Genomic DNA, 16,527 nt, shown 5'->3' with positions numbered 1-16,527 from the left:
TTTCCTAAAATATCTACTAAAGTAGTCTAATTAAGCTTGTCTGTCTGTAGTTTGTACAATAATCTAAAATTGATGTAAAATTCCGACCTGGGATAATTTTTGGTTGTACATTATGTGACCATAACTGCTATTATGTATTTTTCATTTAACTATATTTCAATGTCATTAGCCTATAGTCTTTGAAAATGCAAAGCTTTAAAAAAAATTTTGAACATGTTTTAATTTGTTTTTAAAATATTTTAAAATGTTTTGTTTTTTAATGTATTTAAAATGCTTCTATAACTGATTTTAAAATGTTTTTAATTTTTTTTAATATAAAAAAATTGAATAAACAATCAAAACTACTTTGAGCAGTGCTGAAAAGCCATCGAGAATAGAATCATCTATTTGCACAAGGCTGTTACTTCATATCCCGTTTCACTGCAACACTAAATGGCGGGCTTTTCAATCGAGGATACGCACTGCTGTCTCGAACCCGGAAAAAGCACTAGTTATTTCAAGGTATGATGGCGTGTTTTAAACATTGCGCTTTTAAAGTCAGAGTGCGGGGCAAGACAGCTATCTACACCAGGTGACACTATTTGGGGAGTGGCATCAAATAGATAATTTATAACCAAAAAGGCGTACGTTATCCAGTTTAATTGCATAATAGTAGGACAGAGAGGTGACACCAAATCAAAAATGCGAAATTGTTGATAAGGAATATGTTGATCCCCGATATAGTGACGTCACTTCACCACGCCCATCTATTAAAGGACTTCCTGACTTTGGAAACCAAACTTAAGTATAAACGTTACAATATATGTGTTATAGATGTTTAGAAAAGGCTATCTTTTAAATACTATGTTTATAATAATCACAATTCATCGTCTTGAATACTGAAGCATATTAGGGCATCCACCTAAAAAAATAGTTCACTTTGCGTAGATAGTATTGCATTATGTGCGTCACACGATAATTGCCTTTACTGTACAGGGAGGTAAATACATTTTACACCGTACATATTACCAACGCAGTGGTAAAGCTAATATAACATTATTTTACTTTTGTTTTGAGAACTATTCTCGAGTGACCATCGAAAGCTTTTAAACAAACAGAAACATGTTGACTGCGGGGTTTGATTTTATCTCGTATACGACAGATTCAGGAAGCTGATTCGAACATGAGATTTTCTAGTTAGCTCTGCCACGCCGTATTTATATTAGTAATCATTTGATAACTCAATATTATTTATACAATAAATTTAAATGCAAATAATGTTACCAGAGAAACCGAGATAACCTACCTTATGTTTACACAGAGACAAAGACGTATAACAAAGACAAAATCACAGCTAAAATTAGAATCACGTAAAACCTGTTGCAGACGAAATGTAAAAAAATGACTTATCTAAAATAAATCTTTACATTTTATTATAAGACTAATGTAATTGCTGGTTCGATGAACTTAGGCTGTACTAAAACTTTTAACAAGGGTTAAAGTCGTCTATAATGAATTAACAAAATGATCATGCTCCAAACACATTTATAATTTAAACGTAAACTATTATAGAATTATTTCAATTTAGTGCAATGAAAAGTAATGTTTTATTTGTGCCAGACAGAAAACTATCAGATTGGGTGTGCTATTGTTAGAGAATGAGAATGGAGAATGAAGCATTTTATGAATTTTAGATGCGGCTAGATGTACGCGGCCAGCAAAATGTGTTTATCAACTTGTAAATCTGAGTGTTCGTCGTATAAACAAAGCTGTTAAAGAACTACCCCGCTGCCTTTACAAGCACAGCAAACATGTAAATTGAAATGTTTAACAAAAATACTGTCTTTTTTTCATAAGATTTATTTTACATATTTATATTTTTAACTTTGAAAATACAAAACTAGATACAGAATATATTCTTATTAGTAACTATAAGATGTTTGTTTGATTGTGTGCAATAATGTATGCATTATATGTAAAAAGTGTGCCCTCTAGTTCAATAGATATACATAATAATTAAACACACGCGGCTAGGTTTAAAGTGTTAACTCTACAGTATAAAGTTAAATTAAGCATTGATTTGCAGCATCTCAATTTAAAATACAATTTTTAAAAAAAATTCAAACTGTTTAATATATTAAAGTTCTCCTTTCTATTAAGTTATATAGTAATAAATAAACGAAAAAAGATAACATAATTGGATAATTCAAGTTATAATTCAAAGCATTTAAATGAGCAAAACGAAAATCATTTTAGAATTTCTATAACATATTTAATTAGGTTTATAAAATAATGAAATAGAAGTATAATAAATTGTATGTTTTTTTTTACAATTAGTTTCCTAATCTTAACATAATGCAATCGAGTTAGCCATATCTAAAAACAACCAGACCAAAAATATTTGCCGGTGAACCAAACCATCGAGCATAGTCTTTGTTCAGTATACACGTCTGTAAAGGGCGATAACCGTCTCTTTCTTCCATAATGACAGGGTTGTGGTTATTCCTATGTACTTCTCTCCCATTAGCACAAATAAAGCCACGAACAAAGTCTACATTCTGTAGCCTGTCTTCAACCTCTGGGCCGTTATCGTTTTCAAAACCTTTACGACATGCCGTCACGACCTCTCCCCATTCCCTTTCATCCTCTAGAACCAGCCCATTCCCATTGTCCATTTCCGTTTTCTTCAGCTTGAATATGACAACTGCGTGAAGCTCTGGCTTATGGGTGCAGCTCCACTCAACCGATTTACGCAAGTTGTTGATCACATAAAAACCTTTGGCGTGAGAAAAATCTAAATTCTGTTTTCCTTTGACTAAATTTATTCCCCGCTCTAAAATGTTTACAGCGCTGAGCAATGAAGTACCGTGAAAAAGAAAAAGACTGTCTTTATCTTTTTGTTTCTTCAGGTAACGAGAAACTCTCTCACAAGTTAAATCAATATCACGGTTGTCTAAACGTACTGGAGATTTCTGGTTCAAAAACTTCAGCTCAAAATTTTCGTTGTTGTTAACACGCTGTACCTGGCCAGATTTCCAAACGTTAAAATCTCCTTCAAACAAACATGTTCTGGGTATTTCTGTAATTAATGGGTTCATCAAGCAGAGGTTCTCAAAATATCGAGACAGCCAATACATAGATGAATACATGTTGATAAACTCTTCACATAAATACCCTATATAAGTTGTTGCTTTCTCCTCCGATAAGCCAATCCTGAGCATACAATCATAGAGAGAAATAGATCGGTCTGTCTCTTCTATAGCCTGTACCGTGTTCTCCAGCCATCGGTTTAAGAAATAAACAAGTGTCTGATGGTTGATAGACTCCATGTCCAGCTCTAGCAGGTAATTCTCAAACAGTTCATTCAGGCCAAGCATAGAGCAGATCAGTTGCGGTTCTGTAATCCGGATCTGGTTTTGCCTTTTTCTAAACAATTGCTGCATTTTACTTCTGCCTTTGAAATTATGTTGTACAAATTTCGAATTTAGAGTTTCCAAATGTTTTTTTAAGCTGCCCGTAGTATAGTTAGATTTCTTTATGTAAAATTTGGATTGAAAAGCCAATGAAATTTCTACAGTGATTTTGTAAATGTGTCTAAAATTGTCCATTTCTAAAAGGCTTACCTGTAAAAAAAAATGGTTACGTGACTTAGTTACAAATATTTGTGTTGTATTTAACAAATTGTTTTAAATTATGTAGAAGAATACTTACTTTATCATCAGCTATTTGAAACATCTGATAAATTGTCTCAGCGATTGTCGAGACGTAATGAAGAAGAAGAAATGATTCTAAATAAAGAACATCAATCTTAGACATATCTTGTTTATGTATTTTGGCAACCAAACAGCCATAACAGTTAGGCGACCCCTCCTGTACGTGTGTTGAAGAATGAAACTTTCCCCGAAAGTTGAGAAGTCTGAAGAATCCTGACTCGTTGGGTTGGCATGTCTTGTCACAGCCCCATACGTTTTGTATGTGAAGCGGACTTTCTGTTATTTTGTAATAAAGCTCCCAAAGAGTAGAAATTATGTTTTCCTTGTACAGTTGGTCCAAAGTGGCGTTCCGTTTTCTAAGTCTCTGTTTCGTGAATGTAATTTAATTCATACGTTAAACACGTTTTAATTTAAATTGTAATTCTACTTTACTTTTATTAATCGGCGTTATTACATAAGTAGTTAATTATTTAATTATTTCCAAAACTTACATTGATCAAATATTTTCCTATCAGCAAAACAATCAAAATGAAAAGAGTTAACAGCATATACCACAGTAGAGTTCCACTATTTGTTGCCTTCTCTGGAAAATTAAGAAACGTCTTGTAAGTGCTATCGTAGTTATGAATGAAAGAGTAGCAATATCTAGAATAAAAATTGATCTGGCGTCTGGAATGGAAAGTGGGATTATTGTATGGTATTAAAAGTGTAAAGTGTGAAGGGTGACTGTTGTTCGTATAATGTTTATGATTTTAGTGTTTGTTGTGTGTTTGGGTCCGAAAAGCGATGTGAATCGGGTAATGGTTTGTGATGCGGTTTGTGGTGTGTTTTCTGACATGGTTTATGATAGTTGTGTTATAACTTCTATTATATGCTCCCCTTAATTATTTTAATATTATATTAAATGAATATTGGTTGGGTTGTGTTTTTTTTTATCTTTTTGCATTGTTATTTGTATTTTACTGTTTTCTTTAATTTATGTCTTCCAAAAAGAGGCTTAAGTTTTTTTTATTCATAATGAACTACAGATATGCAAGTAAAAAAGTAGGCCTATACATTTAGAAAAATTGCACACATTAATAATTGCTTAGGCCTACTTATCATTGACGTCAGAAATATTTGTATTCTGGTTCAGAAGTTGTAAAATGTTTCTTACCTTGATTGAATGCTGTGGTTTTTGTATTTTTGTTGGACTGTTTTAAGGTTAATCCCTTTTGACGCTTAATGTACTTTTCTTTTATTTTTTCTCGAAGCAATTTTACAATAAAGACTCGACGTTTCTTTAAAGCGAGATTCACTATAATTCTATTTACTCTAGCGTTGTGTTTCAAAAGCAGCTTCACAGTACTGGTACGTCCTGAATATACAGCTAACATTAATGCATTAACATTTCTCATGTGTGTTTTATTAACGTCTGCTCTGTTTTTTATCAGTAACTCAACTACAAGGTCATGACCTTGTTCTGCAGCTGCCATCAGTGACGTGTAGCCAAAAACATTCACGTCATCAACTCTAGCACCGTGTTTCAATAGTAGTTGCACAGTACCTACACGTCCTTTATTTGATGCAGAGATAAGTGCGTTTCTCTCATATTCAATCTCTTTAATATGCACATTAGCTTTATTTTCAAGCAGAATCTTTACTATATCGTCTAATCCTTTTTCAGCTGCTATCATCAATGCACTCACTCTGATATTAGAAACTTGATTTACATCAGCTCCATATTTTAGCAGTAATTTTACAATTTCCAACGAACCTTCAGATACTGCAAAGCTTAAAGCTGATATCTCTCCGTTATACCTGTGATTGACATCTGCTTTGTGTTGTAGAAGCGTTTCAACGATATTTTCATTATTGTTGTATATAGCAACTATTAATGCAGAAAATAATTCATTTGTTATATAGTTAACATTTGCTCTGTATTTTAATAGTATTTTAACAGTGGATAAATGACCTCTTTCTGTGGCAAACATTAACGGTGTGACTTCCCGATCAGGTAGAACTTTGTTTATATCAGCCATATTTTCTAACAAAAACTTGACGTTGACGTCATCGCCTTTAGCTGCTGCATACTGTAGCAGCGTGAAGTTACTGTATTGTATAGAATTAACATCAACATGTTGAAAATACACTTTCAGTACAGAATGTTGGTATTTTTCGAGTGCTGCAAATGCGCCGATATTCATATTATTCGTGTTGTAGATATTATACTTAATAAACAATTTCACTATATTAGGAAAGCCATAGATTGATGCATGAAAAAATGCATTTTCCAATGTTTTCTTTTTTATAGCTTGTTTATTGTTTCTGGTGTTGTACTTTAGATACAATTCTACAACATTGGTATGGTTTTTATGTATTGCCATTGTAAATGCACTTATATTTAGACGAGTCTCTGCATTTACATCAGCACCATAATTTAAGAAGACCTCCACTGTATCTTGATGCCCATACAACGAGGCTAACATAAGGGCATTGACCCCATCTAAAATTGTCAGATTAAAATCAGCACCGTGTTGAAGCAGTAAGTCGACAATTCTAGCGTGTCCTTGACGAGATGCTAAAGTCAAAGCTGTTTCACCGTACACTGTCATGTCGTTTACATCAGATTTTAACGCCAGCAAAAACTCCACGGCTTTGATATTCCCATTGTAAGATGCCCACATCAAAAGTGTGTATCCATTCTCATGTATGCGTTTAAAGTTAAAACATATCTTTTTCGTTTTCTTCTGCATATCAAGAGATTTGTCCACACTCTCAGTTGTTTCTTTAACCAAAGAAGCCTTAGAACCGATTCTGTTAACACGCTTCACTTGAGTGTCTTCTACTTTAAAGAAATAATTGTTCAATACATTTATTGCAATTCCTACTGCTGCAAATTTGTTTGATTCAAATGATGGTATTGAAGTGGCTAATGATAGATCACGTACAACATAAGTGCTTATAAAAATGAAAACTATGGCGAACTGCATTTTTTCAAATCTTGGTGATTTCAGCATAACTCTGAAAAAAAGCTTATTAAAATAAATTTAACATGTTCATTTCGAAAATATGAACATATACCGTGTGAGTGATATTGTGTTTTCGAAATGATTGTCAACATCTAGGATTTGAAGACAGCGTTTGTTTAGTCTTTTAAATACTATTTACTGAACCTACCAGATTATATTTCATTATTGATACAGCAGCAATGCAACGAGCATACCTGTACATAATCTGCACAACGTAAAATGTCACAGTTCTATTATTAATCTTTTTTTCTAGTTCACAACACAGCATGAGTTTTTAATTTCCTCTTAAGTGTTGCATGCTGTTTTAATTTTACAAGTTGATTTACAAGTGCATAATTTGTCAATGCTATGAAAACAGAATTTTAAAAAATTAAAGGAGCTTAAATGTTTCTTACCCCGGTACTGGTTTAGGCAATTTCATACATTTTCAGCTTTAGGCGCTTACTGCACAGAGTTTTTGCACGCATTATCGACCAAGCAGAAATCGCAATAAAGTAGGTCGTTCAGTTGGCCCATATAGTGTGTGTTGACACAGTATGCGGAAGCCTAACCTAGATTCGCACTACTCCTTATGCTTTTTCTCATTTGAAATAGATCCAATGGTATTGATGCATATATATTTATATTAATATATACGCATACGTGTTCACACATTTACGGTAAAAACGTGTAAGAAGTCTACTGCTATATCGAGCAGTGTAAACTAAGTAAAAATGTAGGCCAATGTCTAGATGTGCTGTTGTTATCTCACTATACAATTGCGATCCTCGTTTTTACTGCACGTATATATATATATATATATATATATATATATATATATATATATATATATATATATATATATATATATATATATATATATATATAATAGAAGCCATTATGTGTTCTTGACATGACACATGTAGGGATAATGTGCTTAGTCGTCTTTACTTTCACTAGCATCGAGCCATGGATGGAATTTTAGCTAGTCCGTCATGCGCACTAACGCTCGCTCACTACCCCGATCCAATTTAAATTACGTATACCTATAAATAAAAACATTGATATTAATATATCTGTTTGTCTACTGTAATATTTATTTTTACAGAATAAAACATGAAACGTCTTAGTGCTCAATTTCTAGTTCTTAATCTAAAGGTTTGAAACCTAAACTAAAAGACCATTGCTATTTGAGATTGTCGACGTCGTCACTTTTGTTTGCCCCCCCCCCCCCCCCCCGCTACCTCCAAACCCAGCAAGTTGATAAAACGGCAAATTAGGCTTGGGGAAATGTTGAGTTCACTATTTAATATAGATTGTTATAATTTATTACTATTCGATTTTACAAAAATGGTTCTCTACAATCAGAGTCAAATATATTTTCCACATAAAGGCTAAAACAGTACAGCATAAAGAAAGTTTGGCAAAGCGGAGTTGGTACATAACCACGCTTTTCAAATCACAGAAAACTAAAACTTATAAGGGGGATATTTTGAACAAAGTATAATTATCAGTTTTATTAACAGAGATGAAATTAAAATAACTAAAGTAATTGGGTTTGTATGTCTAATACATATCTGATAAACAAGAGCAAAATGCAATCGTCAATAAAAGACATACAAATCTGAGGGGGTTGGGGAGGTTCTTTTTTTTTGGGACTAGAGCACCAGTTGATAGACCACCTGTGATCAAAGACCCTCTGCTGAGAAAACACCTGTGGTCAAACCCCCTATGGTCAAAGCACCGCTATGGTCAAAGCCCCGCTGTGGTCAAACCCCTATGGTCAAAGCCCCTATGGTCAAAGCTCCGCTGTGGTCAAACCCCCTATGGTCAAACCCCCTACGGTCAAACCCCCTATGGTCAAACCCCCTATGGTCAAAGCACCTGTGGTAAAAGGTCCTAGGACCAAGACCATACAGGCAGAGCATATTTGGCTTAAATATTTTCAAATAAACAGCTATTTTAAAAACAAGATAGCAGTCTGTGTGAAGGGGGGGGGGATCTAAGACATTACCCCCCTGCGTCAATCACCCGGAAAATTTCGCCCCTGACTATACCCCCCTCTCAATACCCCCCCCTTGTAATTACCCCCACACCCTCCCAAAAAGAGTCCTGCCCCTAAACCTAACCCCAAACTCCAACCCAATAATTAAAGCTAACCCTAAACATAATCCCAAATATAACTCCTACTCAACATGTTAAAAAAACGTGACAGCGTATATGGATGACCCAATAGTTAAAGGCCGGAATTGTTCGATCTGGATTGATTAGCCCTATAGTAAAAAAAAAATTGAAAATGTTGATGTTCATTACGCGTTAATTAATACTAGAATACCCGTCATCCGTTGGATAACTGTGGGTTTCGGGGGTCATCCATCAAAAAACATCACGTCTGTCACTCAGAGGCATAGCGACCCTTCCCGGCGCCCGGGGACAAAGTTTTCGATTTGAACCCCCTCCCCTCAAACTTTTGATGTGCAATTCCCCCCCCCCCCCACTCAAACTTTCGATTTGAACCCCCCTCAACCTATCAATTTATTTTTCCAAACCATTTTGGCGCACCAACATATGTCCCCCCCCCCTTCCCCCCTCCACCTCCACCTCCCCACCCCCGCCTCCCCTTCCCCCCCCCCCGCCTCCCCTCCCCTACCGTCCCCCCCCCCCTCCTCGGTACGCTACTGCAGTGTCACTTATCGTCACAAAAAACAGACCCCACATTCAAATATATGTTTTTTATCTTTTAAAAACACCGAAAACACCGATTTCGGACTATCCCTTCATAAACTGACGTCACAGGTGACCTACTCAACTCTACTTCACCTGCCCAGTGTCCTGCCAAGTCTCAGACAACATGTTTTTATCGTTTAAAAAACAATTCCAGCCGAGCATGTATCTGACCACACTATCCTTTCATATGCTTAGGACAAAGAAACAGATGAACTCTACTTCACCTGCCCTGTATCTTGCCAAGTTCAGATAGGCAACGTTATCATTCACATCTAAAAAAAAATTGAAAAAAAAAATTTCATTGACATATTGGTCTAGAACCCGTGCCTCCTGCATGAGAGCTGACTACGCTACCATTTTAGCTATTTACTCGTGACGTCACAAGTGAATTTTTATACTATACTATGTGTCTCCTTATGCAACTTGATTTACGCGTATAGATTCTAAATCTAGATCTAAAAATAAGTCTAGTAGTACTAACTTTCAAATTAAATTTTATCTTAAATAAGCCAAACAAAGATTTATATAAAATAATTAAGGCCTGAAATAGATTCTAGATGTAGAATTTACATTGAATCTAGTGACCTACATCTAGGCTAGATCTAGATCTAGATCTAGGCTAGATTCATAAATTTCCTTCGATAGCTGATCTTTAGATCTAGAGAAATTTATCGTAAAACTAAATGAAAAAGACAGTTGAAAATTGATATAAGTGTTGGAACGTAATAAATACAGCAAAAGGACGTATTGTTTAAGTTATAGCCGGCAGAAAATTAGCTTTGTAACGCGTTAAACTTTTGAATGGGCCACAAAGTCTATGATGGGGTCCGCCATTTTTATTGTACCAAAAATGTAAACACATCAAGGGACGTCACTATCCCCACAAAGTTTATTCAAAGTATTAACATTTGTAAAAAAATACGGTTAATTTAACTATGAATAAATCAATAAATTAATTAAATTAACGTCTTTAAATAAATTTGTGATCAACAGTCTGTCTGCATTAAAAAATTATTCTCTACCTGCATACTATTTTACAGCTTTCCAGATAGAGTCGAACATATCACAATAGTCAATCAGGCAAACAAACAAAAAAATAAATATTCAAACATGTAAACAAACTTGACTTTTAGTAGTATATAGATTACAACGGGGCCGAGTAGTTTATTTATATTAAATAATTTAACATTCCATTTCACCTCAACATCATAACTCTACTAATCCAAATAAAAAATTGTTGGCTAAAATACTGTTAGCATTAGACATCTAGTAATTATTTGTTCAAATATTTCTAGCCTTAATAAAACCGGAAGTCAATTATTACTTGTTTGACAATTGTTATGAATATTTAAGTTTGGTTGAAAAATATGTTTTCTGGCAACAACCATTTGGAACCATTTAAAACCAGCTTTTCAAGTCTATTGCAATAAAATAACAATAAGAAGCGAATCAAAAACTTAAACTAAAATATATTATAATGACAATACAGATTTCTATTAAAGTGTTTTTTTTTTATTAAATGCGGCTGATTTTTTAAGTCATAATTTAAATTTGTTCTAAAGTAGTAGTAAGCAGAGTAGTAAGTCTGTAATTAGATCTTTTAAAAATGATTTTCACGATTAACTATTAACTCTTACTTTACTTTAAAAATGAAGTGGGCGTGGTAGGGCAGGTAAGCACAATGAAGCTAAACGGGCATATAAGGCCCTTTAGCTAGGGACAGCAACCCATCTGGGATAGAAAACTTTGATATAATGCAGTAGTAAAGTCCCTTACGCGAATGGATTATCTTTTCAAAAATACCTGCGATACGGTTGATGCAAGATAACGCTTCTCCTTAGGGTTCATCAGAGAGAGGGAGCCTGATAAACGGACCATTCTCAACTAACTGCCCACACTTTGTTCTAGATTTTCTAAAACGCAATTATCAATTAGCGCAAGCATATTTAGACACATAAACATTTGATCATCACTGTGTTTTTTACTAAATGAAATGCAAATTGTAGATCAAAGAAATCTACGAAATAAATTTAATCTACATACATTGAATGCAAATTCTATTATGACTTGGTTGCCGATAAAAAAATATGCGACAATATTGAGTGTTTAGGATCTGGTATTGTTTATATATATATATATATATATATATATATATATATATATATATATATATATATATATATATATATATTTATATATATATATATATATATATATATATATATATATATATATATATATATATATATATATATATATATATATCATACCCGTCCTTGTGCGTTGCCGCGGGGTTTAAAGAACGGCCGAGGATAGCCCGTGGCAAAATGCGGGCAGATGCGCCTGATTCAATTTAGTAAACGTTCTATAATAATACTTTTTATACATATTCTATCACACTGTTTAAAACGAACGTATGCACCATAGCTCAAGAGATAGCCCTGGCGCAAAATCGCACCGTACCGGAGCGTCGGCGAACGCGCCTAATTCGGTTCAGTAAAACACTGGATTGGGTGCCTAAAACACCCGATTGTATACCGCACTGTTTAAAACCAAAGTAGGCGCCATAGCTGTCACGAGAAAGCCAGGGGCGTCAAATCGCACCCTGGAGATATGACGGAGGATGCCTGATTCGATTTAGTGATCGACTATTGCAACCCATTGTATCCATAGCCTATCGCTATGTTTAAAATGGACGTAGGCGCCATGGCACTCACGTTTAAGCCCGTAACACCAAATCGCCTTTTACCGGGGCGCCGGAGGACGCGGCTGATTCGATAAAGTCAATGATTATTGTTGCCCATCGTGTCTTTAACGTACAGCCGTTTTTGTTACAAAGGTAGGCGCCATAGTGCTCGCAGGGGAGCCCTGGGCGCTTCGGGTTTCGCAATCGAAGGGGCGCTGGCGATTTCGCCTGTTGCATTTTTACAGCTGAATATAGTAGTACCCCTAACCCGCTATGCAGGACCCCAGATTAACGGATATCAAGGGCCAACATAGTCGCTCTAGAACTCTAAGCGCCAAACCGTGTATTGATAAAAATGTATTTCACATAAATCGTTTCGGGAGTACTCTCATTTACTCACCAAAGTTTCATGGCACTTGGTTGAACGGAGTTGAACCGCATCGGACTTTTATTTTTTTTGTATACCGTATATAGAGAAAAATCGCTCCCTCCCGGCGCTCATATAGATATATATATATATATATATATATATATATATATATATATATATATATATATATATATATATATATATATATATATATATATATATATATATATATATATATATATATATATATTTACAAATGTATTTTTTTATTGTAATTGTATAATGCTTGGAAACAATGACGTTCCAACAACTATTTGTGATAAATAATTATAAGCAACAATCAATGTTTTAGGGTTCAGCTCCATTTTATTTTAAATCCGAGATGTATCTTATTTATCAGTAGTGTAAGTATGCCATTGCTAAATATGATATTCCTATTCTAATCATTGTTTACGCCTGCAACTATACTTTAGGATATGCAATCAAAAATCATTGATTTTTATTGATGACTGGTAAAGAATTTATTTCAATTGCAAAGTAACTGTTTCTTTCTGAAAACTAAGAAATTTACAATGAATATTAGCATTGTGTTAATTATAGTTTATCTCGGTGAGCAGTGACGTGTTGAATAAAGCTTTGACTAGTTATATTAACGTTAAGCCATTTTTTTTTTGCTCTACTCTTATATTTTAGAAGAAGCTGACTAGCAGCAGTAAATCAATTGATCAATCGAATCGATATCACAAACATATTTTCGTTTCGTTCTTTAATCAGTAATATAAGGTTATATATCTTAACAGTGTACTGATAATTGAATTATAATCTGCAAAAATTGTGTAATACATACCAAGCGATGTTTTTGAAAAATAAATTAGCTGGATTCACACATAGCTCATATCGTTTAATCGTTTTTTTTTCCAGTTTTTTAATTGTGAGTTAGGGCAAATACTCGTAACAAACTCTGCTTTTGTGTTAGTTATCACTTTATTATAACAATACATTATATCGCCAATATAAACAGTTGAAAATACACTTTTTATGTTGGAAAGGCCAGTGTCATTTAACAAGTTTAGTTTAAGCACCCGATACATTTAATTTCAAAATGTTACTTTATCAAGACATCTATTTCAAGGTGATCATTTTCCCCCTTTCCTTTCTAGCCTTTGCTTCGCTTATTCACCATACTATTTTTCTACAATTAGGCTGCATAACGTAAAACTCTTTCATCTAATGCAGTTTCAGTTTTACTTGCTTGTATTTTTCCTTTTATTTTCAAACACATAAAAAATCAATAGTAACTTTCATCATGTATGTATTGATATTTTATTCATCCACCTTACTATCAATAAATCGACAGCTTTTTATTGATTGTGCGCTAATGTGAAGTACGCTTTAAGGGTTCTCGACTAATGAAAATGCCTCACATTTGATTTCACAATGTTTTGTACTCCTCTCGAATGTATTAAAAATTTAGTTTTTCTCCTTGTCTTGACATTTAACCATTTAATTATTTAACTGAAATGCAAACAATAAAAAAATACATAAATGCGTGTTTACAAGCTGTTATGTAGTGGTGCATTAAAATAAGAAAATACCATTAAAATTACTAAAAAATAAAATGTGCTAAACAAACCTATATTGTGTAATGTTTTTTTGTGACATTCTTTTTTACCCCTAACACTTTAAAAATTATTGTTTATCCTCTATGTTTGCACATTGTAGATAAGATTGTAAAGTCAAACATAGGTGTGGACATTGTCGGTCAAGGTTAAGACGTTTGCTGATAAGCGTAACTTGGCGCAGGGTTTGCAAAGTTAGCAAACTGGTTATATCACTTTAGTTTTTATCATGAATCGATCGTGTTATGCGGCTCCGTTTTCAGTTGAAAAAGTCATGTTCGGCCTGTTTCTGCCATTTGTTTAAGTTTAAATAGCGTGTTCTTGATGTTGAAACAGTGTGATTTGATATATCATTAAACTATTTTTGAAGGAAATGTAAGTAACTAATTTATTTTGACCTCAAAATATTAAAAACAATGCAATTGGGTTTTAAAACTTAATTCATTTGATATCTTTTCTGCTTTAAATTTTATTGAAAATTCAGGGTAACGTGTGTGAGAGTTGAGTTCTAATGCAATTATATCCTAAACAAACATTCTATCGAGAACATAAATGTATTAATCCAGATAGAATTAATCAGGTGTTACTGGAAATCGATACCAAAAGAGCAAACTGGCTATGATTCACTTAGAACATTTTATTTAGCTAGAGTGTAAGTAACAATTTTGTTCAAATATTTTCAACATTTCCAACTGTATACGTTCCTTCATTTCTGGAATGCCAAGAATGCTTTGACATGAATTATATACTAAAGCTAGCGTGCTTAACCCCACGCGTTGCCGCAGGGTTAGAAGAAAGTCTGACAAAATATATATCAGTAGGGTTTCATCAATGCGTTACCAATCCTGTATTCTTAGATGCTTGACAACTGAGTTATTTAAATGTAAACAATGCCTGCCCTTCGATCATATGTATCGGGGCACGGGTTTACTTACACTACCGCATTGAGTGTACGTTAATCGCTTACCGCAAAATGACCGTTAATCACTCACAGCCAAAGTTTCAGTGACTTAAAGGGCGCTCTCGTGAGCCCCGAATTCACAAACCACAGGGGCACCGCGTACGGCCCCTTGGCTCGGTTTAATAATTGGATATCGTGTGTCAAATGGTAAATAAGGTGCTCCTTAAAACTAATGTAGGCGCCATAGTGCTAACATGATAGCCCAGGGCGCCAAATCACACACTACCGTTATGCTGGCGGACACACGCCTGATAATGTTTAGTGAAGACTCTAAAACCCAATCTTATCCATTGTCTATCGCGCTATTTAGAACGAACCCCATAGCGCTCACCGGAAAGCCCAGGGCGCTAAATCGCACGCTGATCGGGTGCCTGAGGACGCGTCTACAGATTCGATATAGTCAACAATTATTGTTGCCCATCGTGACTTCAGTGTGTAGCATTTTTATAATAACACGTAGATTCCATAGTGCTAACAGGGGAGCCGGGGGGGGCGATTCTGGTAAAGCAAAAGTCGTGGCTCCGGCAGTTGCGCCTGTTGAAGTTTTAACAATTAATATAGTAGTACCCCTTATCCGCTATGTAGGACATCCGATTAACGGCTACTAAGTGCTAAGATAGCCGTTCTGGAACTCTGGGCGCCAAACCATGTGTTGACAAAAATATCTCCCTCCCGGGTGCGGCATATGCAATTTTTTTTTCTTTTGCAAAACCATTCTTGATGGTATTCTCATCAACTCCTCCCAAAAGTTTCATGGCACTCGGATGATCTGTGTCGAACCGCATCCAACTTTTTTTATGTACCGCATATAGAGAAAAATCGCACCCTCTCGGGGCACCGTTTGTGCGGGATATAAAAAAATAATTCACAGAAACCCCTGAACAACTTCCCAATGTTTCATGGCGATTGGATGAAAGGTCTAGTAATGCATAAAAGACAAACTGACAGACATACACACACACACACATACACATACATTGCCTTGTTTATATGTGTAGATTATTTCATACTTCAACAGATAGTGTAATGTATTGGTTACTATGATGAATTTCAACATCTGATATAAATGCAATATTGTTTGTGGCGTCAGTTTATTTCTATCACAAGTTAAACCATGGCACGTCTACCGTCATCTAGAGAATCGCATTGGAGTGAGTTACTAAAATCCTCCTATTTAGGTGACCTTGAGAAAGTAAAATGTCTCCTCCTAAAAAACCACGACATCAACTCAACCGACGACAGAGGTGTGACCGCTCTAATGCTGGCTTCACTTAAAGGTCACATCGTCTTGGTTAAATTTCTTCTAGACAAAGGTGCAAATTGCCATGCTGTAACCAAACATAACTTTAATGCACTAATGTTTGCTGCACGTAACGGTCACCATGATATCGTGCAGCTGCTACTAATCGATAAAACCGATCATCAGCTGATTAACTCACAAGGTAATAACTCGTTAATGATTGCTTCATCAAGAGGCCACAT

At 34.7% G+C, this 16,527-nt stretch overlaps 2 protein-coding genes across 2 annotated transcripts; both read right to left on the bottom strand.

The window, feature by feature from the left end:
- Nucleotides 1-2,299: 2,299 nt before the first annotated feature.
- LOC131935244 (uncharacterized) lies at nucleotides 2,300-4,279 on the bottom strand. Its single transcript, XM_059291606.1, has 3 exons — nucleotides 4,184-4,279; nucleotides 3,691-4,056; nucleotides 2,300-3,602 (listed from the first exon to the last, which is right to left on the bottom strand). Exons 1-3 carry the CDS (start codon nucleotides 4,238-4,240, stop codon nucleotides 2,346-2,348), a joined length of 1,680 nt encoding a protein of 559 aa, XP_059147589.1. The 5' UTR covers nucleotides 4,241-4,279; the 3' UTR covers nucleotides 2,300-2,345.
- A 488-nt stretch (nucleotides 4,280-4,767) lies between these two features.
- On the bottom strand, nucleotides 4,768-7,151 carry LOC131935249 (ankyrin repeat domain-containing protein 50-like). Its single transcript, XM_059291610.1, has 2 exons — nucleotides 7,099-7,151; nucleotides 4,768-6,695 (listed from the first exon to the last, which is right to left on the bottom strand). The coding sequence occupies exons 1-2, from the start codon at nucleotides 7,122-7,124 to the stop codon at nucleotides 4,802-4,804; spliced, it is 1,920 nt and encodes a 639-aa protein (XP_059147593.1). The 5' UTR covers nucleotides 7,125-7,151; the 3' UTR covers nucleotides 4,768-4,801.
- Nucleotides 7,152-16,527: the final 9,376 nt, after the last annotated feature.

This window comes from Physella acuta, unplaced genomic scaffold (assembly GCF_028476545.2).
Source record: "Physella acuta isolate Inbredline_101_S28 unplaced genomic scaffold, ASM2847654v3 ptg000139l, whole genome shotgun sequence".
Lineage (NCBI taxonomy): Eukaryota > Metazoa > Mollusca > Gastropoda > Physidae > Physella > Physella acuta.
This window is presented reverse-complemented; position numbering and strand designations above follow the sequence as displayed.

Excerpts from the sequence above, each read along its gene's own strand:
- LOC131935244 (XM_059291606.1), bottom strand. The coding sequence starts at position 4,240 with ATGCTGTTAACTCTTTTCATTTTGATTGTTTTGCTGATAGGAAAATAT. Across the intron at positions 4,057-4,183 it reads TAGGAAAATATTTGATCAAT|AGACTTAGAAAACGGAACGC; the intron begins GTAAGTTTTGGA and ends TTCACGAAACAG. Across the intron at positions 3,603-3,690 it reads TTCAAATAGCTGATGATAAA|GTAAGCCTTTTAGAAATGGA; the intron begins GTAAGTATTCTT and ends TTTTTTTTACAG.
- LOC131935249 (XM_059291610.1), bottom strand. The coding sequence starts at position 7,124 with ATGAAATTGCCTAAACCAGTACCGGG. Across the intron at positions 6,696-7,098 it reads TTGCCTAAACCAGTACCGGG|AGTTATGCTGAAATCACCAA; the intron begins GTAAGAAACATT and ends GCTTTTTTTCAG.